Consider the following 15945-nt stretch of genomic DNA (forward strand, 5'->3'; position numbering starts at 1 on the left):
TTTTTTCCTAATTTTAAGGACCAAAATATAGCAGCTTTAGTTGGTGGGTACATAGATAGATAGACACAAAGATGTTGTATTACTTTGCTTGATGCACCTAAACTTAAAAATACTTCCCCAAAATAATTTGCCATAAATGATGAAATGATATTATGGGGTTTATGAAGTATTCATCATACCTTATAAATGTCTTTTTCGATATAATATATGAAAATATTTTATGTCTCCTTTCTTGGCTCATATGATGGAATGAACCAAAAAAAAAAAAATACTGTATATCTTCTCTGCAGAGTCTTTATATTTTTTAAATATAAAACTAAAACTACAGGGTGCCTAGGTGGCTCAGTGGGTTAAAGCCTCTGTCTTCGTCTCAGGTCATGATCCTCAGGGTCCTGGGATGGAGCCCCGCATCAGGCTCTCTGCTCAGCAGGGAGCTTGCTTTCCTCCTACCCTTTTGCCTGCCTACTTGTAATCTCTGTCAAATAAATAAATAAAATCTTAAAAAAAAAACAACAACTAAAACTACAATTCAGCCATAATTATAACAGATACCAAAGCAAGGGTATACTTTTACTATATTTAACTTCTTACTATTTAACTGGTTATTGGTTAAAGGAAGTATTAGAAAGAGTTCTCATTAGAATGGCCATTAAAACAGCACTGAAAAGTAGAATGTTTGTGGGATAGTAATGATCAAAGGAAAAATAGAGAGGAATTGTGGAGGCTGTTACTTTTAGCTTCTTCAAGATTTACAGAAGTCTGTAATTCATTGCAATGGTATATGTGAAATAAGTACTTACAGTTTATTCCCATTTAAGTAAGATCTGGCCGCTCAAATGATGCTGACTATAAGTTTTTCTTTGAAAATGAGGCTGTTATAATGCAAATAATGTATAATACAAATTCTAACAACAAGGAAGACAAGAAAGCCAAAAGATTTTTAAAAATATATTTGGTAGAACTTTAAATTTTTGAGATTTTATTATTTAAATGAATATTCTATCTGCCAATTAAAATTAAGTGATTTTTACATAAGAATGGTTATGACCTATTTATTAATGGATCATATTCATATAAGGATGGAAAGAGGATTTAATGGGTACTTTCAGTTAGTAGTGAGATCCTTGTCAAATCTTTCATTTTAGTCCTTTTATGTAATATAAATTTGTGTTATTTTATTAAAAATTAACTTATTAGTGCTAAGTGTTACTATATTTCCTCACAAGAGTAAAAACTTTAGTGAATTACTTGCATAGTTGAAGCAGTTACCTTTAAAAAAATAAATTCAAACTCTTTACTATGTAATAAATTGTCCAGATCAGGTGCCACCATGAGAAGATTTTTTTGTTTTTTCTTTGCTTGAATTTTTATTTCACGTGTTTTTATTGGGTCATATACCATCTAGTAGAAAGAAAGTTGACCTGGTAATCAGGAGTCCTCTGTTCTATTACTGGTTCTGCCACTGAACTTGTTGTGTGACCTTGGGTAAGTCACTTGAACTTTGTATGCCTCAGTTATTCTCTGTGATTAATGAATGAATGAGTGGAGAAGACTTTTGAATGTTTTGAATCTATATAACATGAAGAACATTGCCTTGATGCCATTATAAAATAATTCAAGATACAGAAAAATGCTAAGTAGAGAAAGAGCGTCATTTATTTATTTTGTGTTTACATTTTCTGCAAAAAATAATAGTAATGATAATAAATTTTTTTCTTAGAGAAGGAATATACCTAAGCCGTCATTTTATCCAGTTCTTATCAATTTCATTTTAATATGCAAGGAAATTATTTTAGTAGGGTTGTAAATATGTATGTAGAAAAATTTTGCACATGAGAAATAATATGAGATAAAATACAATTCAGAATTAAACTGCATTATTAATGTATCTCTGATTTTTCTGTCTTCTTTGAGAAGTGGGCAGACGGGGGGGATGGAAAACAAAATGTGTCATATATCATATTAATGTATGGAGTACATTTCAGGAGGATAATGCTTTTTCAATAGTGGCCAATCCTACCAACACAGTCTGGTTTGTAATACAATAATTATGATGAATGTAGTGTCCAATTTTGAATAGATCAAAGATGTGCTCAAGCAATAATCAAAATGACATTGTTAAATTTCAAAATGTGTCATTCCTTTTCAGTTCTCTACAATTCATACTAGGATTTCTCTTTTTTCTAAGAAAACAAGTTTTAGTCACCTTAGCAATCTTTTCCTGGTGGAAACTTTTCATTTTCTCACTATTCAAGAAAAGAAACAAATTTGTTATAAGAAAGAATCCTTTTAAGAGTTATAATCTCAGTATATCAATATTTCAAGTATATTTTGATATAATATGTTTTTCCATATATCTCTCAAAAAACTGTGATATAACCATTGCGGAAGTGAATTTGGTGTTTTGATTTAAGAATTATATGGTACCTGACTCAAAACTAATTATGTGATTAAATAGGAGATTTTGGTTTTGTATTACAGTGTTTATCTGTGTCAGTCATACTAACTCACTAATACCTTTGAAAGAATTTTTTTCCTAGATTGCTGAGTTTAGCAGATATTTCCTGCTTTCAATCACTGTATAGAATGTCTTCTAACTTCACTAGCAGAGGACAATGAAGTGTTTCCAAAATGTGTCCTCTACCTATTATAGTAGATGTTGGATTTTGAGGGGCAAATTTAAATAGAGATGTCCGTGATGTGTTATGTGGTGTCTGTAAGAATTTTCTGAATAAGTAGGTATTACAAGGGAATATGAAGAAATAAGATTTGTCTAGATTTAAGGTTCATTGAATTTTTAATATTTAAATAAGCCATATCTTCCAGCTACCCTTTTTATAGTGAGTCTTATAGTTATTACTCTCCATATTTTATAATATAATATTTTATGGTAATATTTTGCTGTAGTGAAGTAATTCGGGTATTGGCCCATGTGTGCACTCATCAATTTCAGAAACTTGAAAGGCATAGAAATCTGTTGGAACTATTTTTAATGTTATTTTCAAAAGTTTATTCAATTAAATTCTTTTCTTTAAATAATAATTAAAAATTCTAAAAACATTTTTACAGACTTTCAATGGACTCTGGAATGTCTTGAACAATATGGTCATATAAGGAACATTGTTTTCACTAATGGTATCTTTCTTCAGCATCAGTGTTCAGGATTGGCGGTCCATAAATAATTGTAAACTTTGAATCTTCTTTTATTTCTACACTAACTTTATTTTTCTGATTCTGCTAATCCATAATAGTTTACCCAATTCTCCATCAGTTCTTCTGTATTCTTTTTAAAAATTTTTTTAATGTGTTATGTATTTTATTATATCTTCCCTACAACTGTGTACAGGATTTTTCTCAAAATGATTTGGGGCCCTTTCCTTCAGTGTCACTTTTTACCTTTCGAGTACATCCACTCACACCCATCTCCTTTGTCTATGTCTGTCCATTACACGATGTGGCCACAGAAGAAGTGGACTCCACAAGGAGAAGACATGCAGGTCTGTCTCTTCTACTGCTTTTCTTTGTTATTTTTTCATGTATCTAACTTATTTTAGAAATTTTTTACATTTTCTTCATTTCATAATTTTTCATTTTCCTCTAATATAACAAAATGTTAAATCTTGCAGGCCTTTTTATTTTAGGTAGTGGTATATTCAACTTTTAACAGCAACTGCTCCAATTAGATTGATAAAAATAAAATGATTAATTTTTAATGTAATATGTATATGTGTGTGCATGTGTGTGTGTGTGTATTTTTCCATAATGGGTAACTGAATCCAGATCCAAATATATGTATATGTATATATGTTTATACATATATACATAAAGATATATAGTATTTTGTCAGTGAGATTAAGTTAACAAATGAATCATACTCATTCTTCAAATTATTTTAGACTTCAACTTTGTTTTCAACTTCATTTTACATAATTCTAAAAGTACTTTATTTTTATCATGAGTTCTGCAATGTGCTAGACATTTGGAGAACATTAAAGATCTAATACATGTCCTAAACAAGCTCTCACTATCACTGAGGAGTTAAAATATGTGGGTAATATGCTGTGTCTATGTGCCAATATGAATGATTCTAGCAATATGGTCTACAAAGATATAAAGTCAAATAAAATCTGTTTCAGCTAGATGGCCAGAAGAGGCTTCATGGAAGAAATAACACTTGAACTGAAACTTGAACATTCATTCAACACTCATTTATTAAGCACATGTGATGTGATACTGTTCTAGGTGCTGGAAATAACAGGACACACAATAGCTCCCCATCTTCGCAGGCTTTTTCTAGTGGGAGTCTGAGAAGTAAATGCAGTAGTATTGCCAGGGCTATGAGAAATCTGTGTATATAGAATGCAGTGGAATCATAAAGGATGGTATGATCATTTCCACCTGAAAAGTATGGATATTAGTTCAAGAAAGACTTCTGTAGGAGAGATAACATATGAATTGAACATTAAAAAGTAGAAAGATGTTGCCCTCCTGGGTAGAGTACATTTCAGGCAGAGGAAACAATATGGGGAAAATGACTTCAAACAAGTTTAGGCAAAAATAGGCAGGGGAGTGTTTCTGAAGATCATGTGGGATATTGAAACATATAAAGCAAGAAAAGAACAAGATCAGATATTTTTCCTAGAAATATTACTGTGGAAAGCTATGTAAAAAATGGGCTAGAGCAGTAAAAGCAGAAAAATCATTTATGAGGCTGTTGCACAGATCAGTAGAGAGATAATAATGGGCTGACATAATGTATCAGTAGCATATGATATTGATACATGAGAAGTTATATAAAGATGTAGAGTTTGTAGGACTTAGTCACTGATTAGATATTGTTGATGCAAGTAAAGGAGGGAATAAGATAATTTCAGGTGACGGAAATGTTGATGCAAGAAAAGGAGGGAATAAGATAATTTCAGGTGACGGAAATGTTTGGATAGATGGTGGCCTATTTTGTCAGGATAAGGAATGAACAAGTTTTGGGGAAAAAAATAAAAGAATTCAGTTTGAGGGTGGGTTGAGTTTGACATTCTTTTGGAATATTAAGATACAGCTATCTAATAGAAGTGATTGAAGGTATGGCTGTGGAAACTCAGAGAAGTCTGGGCTGGAGACATAGAATAGAGTATCATCCCTTAACTGATTCCATTGGAATGAATGGAATTGTCAGAAGCATATGAAGATTAAGAAGAGAACCAAAAATCACATTTCTGGGGTTACCAACATTTATTTACATTTAAGGAGTGGATAAAAGAACAAGAGCCAGAAAACCATGATGAAAAGAACTACTGAAGGACCGTAGGATATCCAGAAAAGAACAGAATTCAAGAAAGGGAAGTGTTTCCAGAAGGGTATACTCATCAGAAAAATTCGAGAGAAGAACAAATATTGTTAAGTGACAAAACTAACCAATAGCAATCTTTGCCTAATTAGTGTCAGTGAAGTTGTGGAGGGTGGGAGCCAGATGGAAGAGAAGGAAAAACAGATCTAAAAGGGGGGGGGGGAATGAAGATGAATGTGGACTAGGTGAATGAATGAATGGCTTGGGGGAAATTACAAATTGAAGAGTAGCTACCATGGGGAATACAAGAAAGCTCGCCAAAGATACATAGAAAGAGGATAGCGTAAGTGAGGAACTTAAATTTGTGACAGCTTTGGTTCTCTAATGTGTGATTGACTCATTAGCACACTTCAGATAAATTGTTGGAAGTTTGTGAGCAGTTACAATAGAGAGAAAAAGAGGATGAAGATGTTGGGTGGGGGCTGGCAAGTCAGGTATTGAAAGTGATCTCCTAGAGTGCCTGGGTGGCTCAGTTGGTTTAGCATCTGCCTTCCACTCAGGTTATGATCCTGGTGTCCCAGGCATCGAGTTCCACATCTTCTCCCTCTGCCCTTCACCCTGCTTGTGCGTGCTCTCTCTCTTCCTAATAAATAAATAAAATCTTTTTTTTTTTTTTAAGTTTTTTTTTTTTTCTATTTTTAGTTTTTTTTTTTTTTTAATTTATTTTTTATTTTTTTTTTATTTCCAGCATAACAGTATTCATTATTTTTGCTTGAGAGAAAAAATAAAGTGATGTACAAGATAGATTAGGGAAGTCGCGCATCATGTGAGATCATGCGATCTTGTTAAATTGTGTTCAGATGCAAAGTTTTCCATGAACTGGAAGAGAAGGGGTTCAATAAAAGAACTGGAATTTGTGGAAATATTTCAAGGCTAATGGAGGCAAATGGAGAAGGTTATTTTCAGAGACTGATTTAATGATGCTTGGAGTTTTCAGATGTTAGACAATCCCGAGTGGTATAAAGCTACAGGGTTTTGTTCTGGGAGTGAAAGTCTAAAGTGGAACGTGGGTGACAGTTTCAAAAAGGAAGGAAAGTAACAAATTTTGATGTAGCATTTTTATATAGGCATTGAAGTCACTGATAGCCTAAGTTTGACAGGAAATGGGTGAAGGAAATTGCTTAGGAAGATGGTAGCAGCAAGGAAGAACAATGGTATAAATATCAAGTGAGTCGATTTTATATGAAATTAGGTAAGTAAGCATGTGGAAGCAGCAGTGCAGATCTAGAAGAATGCTGATGCCACTTCTGGGATTCCATATTACTTAGAGTATAGGATTTCAAGCAGTTTCTCCTCAAAATGCTTCTGGCAGAGGTAGTGTTCTTGTGGAAGGGTCAACTTTCCATTCAGGGTAACAGGTGAGATGAACGCTCCAAAATGAGGTTGATAATGCGTCAGATTTCAGGAAAAGCAATGGGGCTTCAGAATTCGTAGTAGAAAAGATGAAGATATGGGAAGGAATGTGGGAAGAATTAGAGAAGGAAGCTCAGGGCACGTGCAGCTGAGGCTCCAGATCAGAAAATGTTAGAAAAGAACAGATGCTAGGATAAGGAAGGAATCAAGTATTGAATGTGGTAGGAGAGAAAGCACAGAGAAAAATAAAGAATGTAAGCTTAGCTTTGGGAGAGGGAATTCCAACTGATTGAACAAAGGAATCTCCATGATGGGCATAAAAGGAAAGTACTTAGTCGAGGGGTTTGAAAATTCGGGAGAGGAGAAGATCCATAAGAAAAGTCAGTGCTGTCTAGGACATACGTGGAATGGTTAAAATACGGAGAAAAGTGATTTTTTTGTGTTCAAATATCAGGTCCCAAATTACTTTTAATTTTTACCTAAACATAATTTGAAGTCTTTCTTAGTGGATACTCTAAAGGTGTAGTTGTAGCTATGGATCTACAACACTTCACTTTCCTTCCGGTGGGAGGAAGCTAGAGTGAGCTTTCTCAGTTCTAGTTGTAGACACCCAACGCTCAGCGGGGATTTGATCTTATTACCTAGCACTGAGTTTAGGATTCTACAAACTCTTCAAAGCCTAGAGATAAATGAAAACTAATGCATTCCATTCCAAAGGAGTAAGGAGAGAATGATAGAGTAGGTAGTAAGAAGAGCTTCAGGAAAAAGAAGGTAATTTTAGAAAACAGCAAATTTTGTGACAAGCAATTCAGAATGGATTTCCAACTGTTTGATAAAAGTTAGATGAAGTTAAAGCTTTTCAGAAACTGACTGGAGACTGACCAATAAAATCATATCTTTTTTAAACTATCATCATATCTCTAATGAATATGTAAGTTGGTTATTTCTCTTTATCAAACACGACCTCTTCATACTTGGAGCCAAATTGTGATGGGAAAATAACTTCTTAAAGCTAATCATTTTACTGACAATTAAGTTGAAGTGTATATTTTACATTTTACACCACAAAGGACCTTCGTTTCTGTTTATAGTTCCAAGTATGGTCATTGCAACATAGTTCTACACCCTAAATGAAGGAATGACATTTGATCACACATTTTGAAGCAGAAAAAAAAACAAAACACTAATTTTACCCCTTGCAAATAATAACTGAGTTTCTTCTAAATGAGAAGTAGTGAGTTTTATGAGGGTTTACACTTTTCTTCTTACTCTTAAGAAATTTCATATGACAAATGTATTTTTTTTTTTTTTAGATAATTGTTAAACAGATCTTAGAAACCATTTGACAGAAAGCTAATGATGCAGAAAGGATTTTAAAAATACAGTTTGGTATGTTCCATGAGATAACATTTGCTCACATTTTTGAATTCAAGTTTTAACTACACAGATTTTCAGAATTACTTCTAGACCTGGTCTAGAGCATCTAGCAATCTTAGTGCTTATGTAATATATATTTTACTCCTAAGAAGATCTCTCAAAAACAAAAGATGTTTTGTCAGCCGTATTTCTTACTAATTCTGTAGGTAAATTACTATATTTTAATACCAATTATTACATTATGATGTTAACTAGTTGTTACTTTGTTACAGTTGGTTCTCTGCTACATCAAGAGTTTTGGAAAATATATTTAAAAATTTCTATTTCAGACTGGTCCATTGGTCTGCCAGGCACTAATGTTAATTTGCAAAGCTTAGCAATTCAAATTGAATAGACTTTAAACACTTCTTGATAAAAATACAACTGGGAATAGCTAACATATCGTTTGCATTGAAGTTATTCTTTTCTAATTTTTTAAAAATTTATTTTTAATTCTTTTAAAAAATTTTCCAACATTTCTGAGACATAATTGGCATATAATATTGTTTCAGTTTGAGGGTTGGCACCTGGCTGGCTCTGTCGGTAGAGCATGTGACTCTTGATCTTGGGGCCGTGAGTTCAAGCCCCACGTTGGGCATAGAGATGACTTAAGAAGACAAACATTATATTAATATTAGTATAACACTGTGATTTTAATTTGTATAAATTATGAAGTGATTTCCACAATAATTTCAGTTAACATTCATCATTCTTAATAAAATTATTACTTCACTTCCTATTAGCTAAGGCAATTTTTTTCAAAATTAATACAGTATTATTTTTATCATGAAAACAGTTTCTTTTTTGTTTTTTTTTCTGTGATTTTTATGAATGTTGCCCTTGAGATACGTTATTCCAAACCTGCACTTCAGTTTTTATCACATTTGTTTGGCATATGTGCCATGTTCTGAATGCTAGGTGTTTTCACGTGACCTCTTGTTCTACTCATGTTATATTCTAAAAGGTAAAGAGAAGTAACATTCATTGTCGGGGAAATTTGCTATACCTATGAATATGTACACATGTAAACATGCATATAAGCTGTTACTGAAATTCTCCCAAATCTTTCAATTATTGATTTATTATCAGTCTTATCATTACACACAGGTTCTACCCATTTTTAGGTATTTTCTTTGTATTGATTCTATCCTACCTATATTTCATGGGCTCTATTATTGACAAAAGTCTAAGATATAGATAGATACTCAAGATTTGCTCAGTAATGAAAACCATAACTCTGTAGTATACTGAAATTCTACTGGAAAATATAAATCAGTCAGTTTCTAAGGAAGAATGTTGGGTCAACTCAGTGTTCATTACTGTGCTGGCTACCTTGGACATTAGAAGAGACAGAGCAGCTTGGAATATTTTATGTAAGTTTGCGTTTAACATTTTATTAAGTAGTATTGGGATTTTTTACAAAAGATCTTATTTATTTGATGGAAAGAGATCACAAGTAGGCAGAGCAGCCTGCAGAGTGACAAGGGGGAAGCAGGCTCCCCACTGAGCAGACAGCCTGATGCAGGGCTCAATCCCAGGACCCTGAGATCATGACCTGAGCCAAAGGCAGAGGCTTAACCCACTGAGCCACCCAGGTGCCCCGTGTTGTGATATTTTAACTAAAGGTATCACATAAAATATGAGTATATGCAAATATATATAAAAACATAATTACATCCTATTAATAAAGCATAATACTTAAGACTAATTCTCTAAAGCCTATAAATATGCAAATATAAAAGAGTTTAGAAAGTTCTTGGAACTTGAAATAATAGCAATAACCACACATGGAATAAAAATAGTCTTGAGTATTTCTTCCTTGTGTGGGTGGTGTGAAGGAAATTAGAAAGATGACTCAATAGGTTATGAGAATATTAATTAATATTAATAAAAGATTAATAGAATAAACTGTGAGACTAGGAGTCAAGAGACCTAGTTTTCGCTTTAGTCTTGCTACGGAGCTGTGTGATCCCAGACACATAATTTCAGATCTTTGGGTTTCAGATATCTTGCTTTTAAATTGGGGTTTGGAATGCATTGTTTTTTTAACTTTTTTATGGATAGAAAATTCTGTTTGCCTTGGAAGATACATCCTGAATTTAAGATGTTACTTCTCAAGGTATTATTTGTGCAATCTGAATACTATAATCTTCTATTTTACCTTGGCCTATTGTCCACCTTAGCTCCCTGTCCTGAAAATTTCAGTTATTGAGGAAAATATTTGTTCCCATCAGAAATGTTAGCTTGCACAGCAGTATTGGAGCACAGACTCTGGAACTAGACCGCCTGACCAGCCCCACCATGTATTTGCCCATTGATCAAAGTTGCTCTTGGTACACGCCTCAGATTCCTCCTCTCAAAACCAGAGATAATAATAGTACAGCAAAAGGCTATTGTATGGATTAAATACATTCATATATAACCTGTAAATCACCTAAAAGCAGTGTCTGGTGCTTAGTAAGCACAATGTAAGTGAAACTATTTTTTTTTAATTTTATAAAGTATGTTAAAAACCAAGTTATTTTGAGTAAGGTGGATTGAAGCGCAGGCATTTTGTTGTGTGGTCCTTCATTCTATGATACAGAATTAGTAATTTTTGTCATATGCATGACAAATACCTTCGCTAGCTTGTGACTTCCGGTTTAGGACGTGGCTGCGGTCCCAACCCGGCGTCCGCAGAGCTGCAGCCAGACTGCAGAGCTTTGTCATTTCTGGGGCGACAGAGTTGGGTAGAAAGCATGAACATTGGAATGTGCTTGGTCTGAATTCTAATCCAGGTTCTGTCACCCAGTGGGGATGTGACTTTGGGTACAGTTAGATTAAAGGGTTAATTACGGGCTCCTGGGTGGCTCAGTGGGTTAAAGCCATTGCCTTAGGCTGAGGTCATGATCCCAGGGCTCTGGGATTGAGCCCCGCATCCTGCTCCCTGCTCATTGGGGAATCTGCTTCTCCCTCTCCTACTCCCCTTGCTTGTGTTCCTGCTCTTGCTGTCTTTCTTTCTGTCAAATAAGTGAATAAAATCTTTTAAAAAGGGGATGGGGGATTAAAGGGTTAATTATGTTTTAATGAAAAAGCTTTTCTCTTAAAAGAGCAGGACTTTCTAAGAATAAAACAAATACATTCCTAAGTAATGAAATTTGGAGCCTTGCCTGCAGTGTGACAGGTATAAACTTCAGAATCTCAAAATCAGCATAAGCCAATTAAAAGGCAACAAACTGTGAAATGTATTTGCAGCACCTCAGATTATTAAAAGCCTTAACATCTGAATCACTGGGACAAATAAATTATGTAGTCTCTAAAACTCTAATAGAAAAATGGGCAAAAGACATGTACAGAGATTTCACTAAGCAAGAAATTTAGTGGATAGTAAATATATTTTAAAAAATTCATTCCTCTGGGACGCCTGGGTGGCTCAGTTGGTTGGACGACTGCCTTCGGCTCAGGTCATGATCCGGGAGTCCTGGGATCGAGTCCCGCATCGGGCTCCCAGCTGCATGGGGAGTCTGCTTCTCCCTCTGACCTTCTCCTCGCTCATGCTCTCTCTCACTGTCTCTCTCTCTCAAATAAATAAATAAAATCTTTAAAATAAATAAATAAATAAATAAAAAATTCATTCCTCATAATCAAATAGATGGCTTTTTAGAAAACAAAATACTGTGTTTCATCTGTTTGAAAAACAATGCTTTAATGCTGGTGAGAGTGTGTTATAAGAGTGGTGACATAATTTAGTATAATCTTCCTAAAGAGTAATTTTTCAATATAAACCAAGAGCTCTTTAAAATATTCACAGACTTTTGACCTAGTGGAAATAGAGTTCAGATAAAACTGTATGTACCAAAGTCTTATTAAGGCATTATTTGTAGCAATGAAAAGGATGTTACTGTGAATGTTTACTAATGGCAGAGGGCTAAATAAATTATGATACATATGCAACCATTTAATTGAATAATTTTATTGCCATAGAAATTATAAATACTTTTTTCTATATTTTTTTATAATTTGAAAAAAATTTGAAAGTAATATTATCTGCAAGGAACCTGTCACAGGGTTCTTTCCATACTAGAAAGTAAAAAATGGTAGTTCCCATTAATTATTACTACTGAAACCAATTATGCCAAAATTTCATTGTCAGACAGATACATAATATAAACAGTGAGTAATAAAATTGAGTCTTTATTTAAAATGAGAATAAAAATAAAATAGGAATAATAATCCAAAGTAAAGACTATTAAAATGTCTATAAAATAGTCCAATAATATGTAAACTTGACTATGTTAGACTCAAATCCTTCTCTAAGTATCAAAATGGCATATTAAACTATCATATAACATAATTGGCTTATAAAAAGGAGAGTTTATGCCTGAAATTCTTATTCTAGTGGCATAAAGGTATTTCACATCTGAAAAATTCATTTGTTTAACAGATATCTACTAAACATTTTCATATGCTAGTTCTTATTCTAGGTACTGGGAACATAACAGGTCTCTCCGGTCATGGAAATTATAGTCTTGGGAGACCAAATAACCACTAAACAAGATAAGTTTAGATTGTTATAAGTACTATTATTTAAAACCCTATGTACTTAGTGTGACTGGGGGGGAGAAAGCATTATTTTAGATGGAGCAATCCAGGAAGACTTCCTGAAGAGGTGATAATTTGAATTAAACCAGAAGGGTAAGAAGAAATGGACTATGCAAAGGAGCCAGGAGTTATATAAGTAATTAAGAGCAATATATAGCAGATAAAGTCAGGACATTTGAAGTTCAGAAGAGGAGAATAATTTTTGCTATAGATCTTCCTTTTCTGAGAAGATATTTAAGTGTCAGCGATGGATGAAAGAGTTTTAAATATTGAAGATTTTCAGGGAGATGAAGGAATAAAGTATAGCTATGGATGGTAAAGTGATGATTAAAATATTTTTTAAATCATTTGAGTTGAAAGGAAAGGATTATATGCAGTAAATTAGTAATCAAGTTACTTAGTATTAACTTGTACACAATACTTACTAAGTATTCATTAGCACACGGTTAAAATAAGTTATGATTGTTTTCAGATCACTTTCTCTTTGCTCACTTAAAGCTCTATACTTTTATATCTATACTGAAAGCATTATAATATAAAAGGGTTGGTCTGAATAAATCAGTTTCACATGAAAGAGGGTAAATTGGCATGAATAATGCTACATTGAAGATAATTGCTAAGGGAATTTAAATTAGATTACAATTCAACTGAAGAGAGGGATGTTATTTGACAGATGATAGTTTCTTTTTATTAGCCTGTATGAAGGCTTCAGGGGATGGGGTGTAGGATGTGAGAGTAGGGATGAGGGAGGAAGGGAACTGAGAGTAAGAAAGGCAAAGTTTAATGGAAGGCAAAATGATAGTAAGTAAAAGTGATTAGATTCATTAATCATGTGACCTAACTGATGGGGAGATCCTAGTTACAGATTCTAAGGTCATGAAGAATGTGAAGGAAGGTGATACGCTATTTCAGAGTAGAGGAATGAGAATCAGAAGGAATCTCTAAAAAGAAGATTAAACATCGAAAACGACTATATTATAGTTTAAGGTTGGGTCATTCGGAAATAAGTTAGTATGACAAAAAAAAAAAAAAAAAAAAACCCCAAAACCCCAAGCAAAGATGATGCAGTTAGAAAAGGAAAAGGGAGAAATGTTAAAAGGAAGGAATGTTGGGGCAAAAAAAAGAACTAAGAGTTGCATAGTATGTATGTGTGTGTAAAAGAGAGAGAGAGAAAGAGAAGAGAAGAGAGAGTGCTTTCGTGACTAAGTATGTCAGATCATAAATTTTGGAAAACAGACCAGTCTAAGCCATCCACTAGTTATATGACCCTATATAAATTTTCTAATAAGTAAAATTGTGAAATAGTCCTCTTACATACAGTTGTACTGATTAAATGACGTGATCATTATATGCAAAGCTCTTAACACAATTCCCAGCATGTACAAAGTATTATTCTTAAGATCTTAATTTTTAGGAACATTAGTATTAAGTTCTAGAATACAAGATTTTAACCATATATTCTTTTCTTTTAAAGATTTTATTTATTTATTTGACAAAGAGAGATCACAGGTAGGCAGAGAACCAGCCAGAGAGAGAGGAAGGGAAGCAGGCTCCCTGCTGAGCAGAGAGCCCGATACAGGGCTGGAACCCAGGACCCTGGGATCATGACCTGAGCCGAAGGCAGAGGCTTTAACCCACTGAGCCACCCAGGCACCCCTTAACCATATATTCTTAAAAGCTTTGCTATACCTTATTTTCTATGCCTTGATCAAGTAAAATTAAACATTATTGAAAAAAAATTAACAGCTAGACAGAAATCTGATCAATGGTTGCCTGGGCTGGCAGGAAAATTATTGACCACAAAGTGGCACAAGGGAACTTTTTACAGTGACAGAAATACTCTGTACCTTGACTGTGGCAAGGTTGCATGATTATATACATTTGTTCAATGTCATAGAACTCTGCACTTAAATAGTGTGAATTTTAATTTATGTAAGTATGCCTCCATAAATTTGACTTCAAAAATAACTGAAAATACATAAAATTTAATTGAATTTTTTAATATAGTACCCAAATAGCATTAAATAGAAGCGAGCAGAACATTTTATTTGACCTAACACATCCCAAGCAATTAAGCCAAGTCCCATCCCCAAATAGGTTTCAGTGGGCGTGGTAATGGCCGGGGTTAGCCAATAACCTCGTAGCGCGGAGAGAAGTAATAACTACATGGGTTGAACTAGCAAACAAAGGAAGGCCTAAATGTCTGAATCGGAAACAGTGGTCAAGAAACCAAGAAAGAACAAGGAGAGTATTTAGGGTTGACATATGCAAGAAGAGGCAAGACATTAACAAAGATCTAGACTCTGGATATTCTAGATATTCATTAATAATAACTAAAAAAAGAAGAACAGGTATGAGAAATAATGTTAAATTGTTTTGGACCAACTGAGTTTTAGGTATCATTTGGGGATGGCTAGGAGACAACTAGAGATGTGAATCTTAAGCTTCCAGAAGAGGTAGGAGCTGAAGGTCAGAGCCTAGAGCCTTCAGCAGGCAACATTTTGGATAATTAAGTCACTGTGATATAAATTATTTTTAACTATAGTTAACTTTAGGACCCATTATAAGTATAATTTTTATTTCTAGTTTTACAGATTGAAAAATTAAGGTAAAGATCAGTTAATAACTCGTTCCAGCCATTTGGAGCTGGGATTTAAACTAAAGCAATGGGGCTTAGTGACAAAATCCATGCCCTTAACCTCAGGAAATGGAGTCTTTACCTGTGACAAGGTAAAGGACAGGTTGAAGCCAAGAAGCTGGGGCATGTGCATTGACCACCATTAGAGAACAAGGCCAGATGTCTAGAAAAAGGAGAAAAGGAAGAGAGGAATTCAGAAAAGGGGATTTAATGTCAACAGAGAGCAGCGCATTCTAGTTTGCAGTTTTATTTAGAATCGTCCGTGTAATTAGTATTCCCATGTGAGTGTTTGGAAGGTTGAACGACGTTCAGCCTGGTCTCTAGCTTGGGCTGATCTCTCCTGGTGTCTCCACTGCATCATCATCTGTCTCTGACAGTGATCCTACCTAATTTTCATTCCTCTTTCTTCTCAGTGTTGAATAGAAGCATTTCAGGAGATGTCCCAATTCAGGAAACATTTAGGATGCATTCCTTTGAATTCTGAGGGGCTATTAAACTGTAGGATATTAGTCTCTCTAGATGGTTTTCTAATTCCCTTGACTGATAACAGTCATCATGAGCACTTATGGAAAAAGATAATCAGCTTGATATCCAAGCATGAGAATTATTTAAA

General features: G+C 34.0%; 1 protein-coding gene across 44 annotated transcripts in view; it reads left to right on the top strand.

Annotated features, from left to right (window-relative positions):
* Nucleotides 1-15945, top strand: part of RIMS2 (regulating synaptic membrane exocytosis 2) — a 594152-nt gene that overhangs the window by 419186 nt on the left and 159021 nt on the right. For 13 of the 44 annotated variants that reach the window (XM_032316364.1, XM_032316366.1, XM_032316367.1 and 10 more), the window contains one exon: nt 3465-3497. The exons of 29 other annotated variants lie outside the window; for them this stretch is intronic. In XM_032316364.1, the coding sequence (XP_032172255.1) occupies nt 3465-3497 (33 nt within the window). The remainder of the gene's footprint in view (nt 1-3464; nt 3498-15945) is intronic. 2 more of the 44 variants (XM_032316365.1, XM_032316388.1) reach the window with 1 other exon arrangement.

Source organism: Mustela erminea, chromosome 16 (genome assembly GCF_009829155.1).
Source record: "Mustela erminea isolate mMusErm1 chromosome 16, mMusErm1.Pri, whole genome shotgun sequence".
Lineage (NCBI taxonomy): Eukaryota > Metazoa > Chordata > Mammalia > Carnivora > Mustelidae > Mustela > Mustela erminea.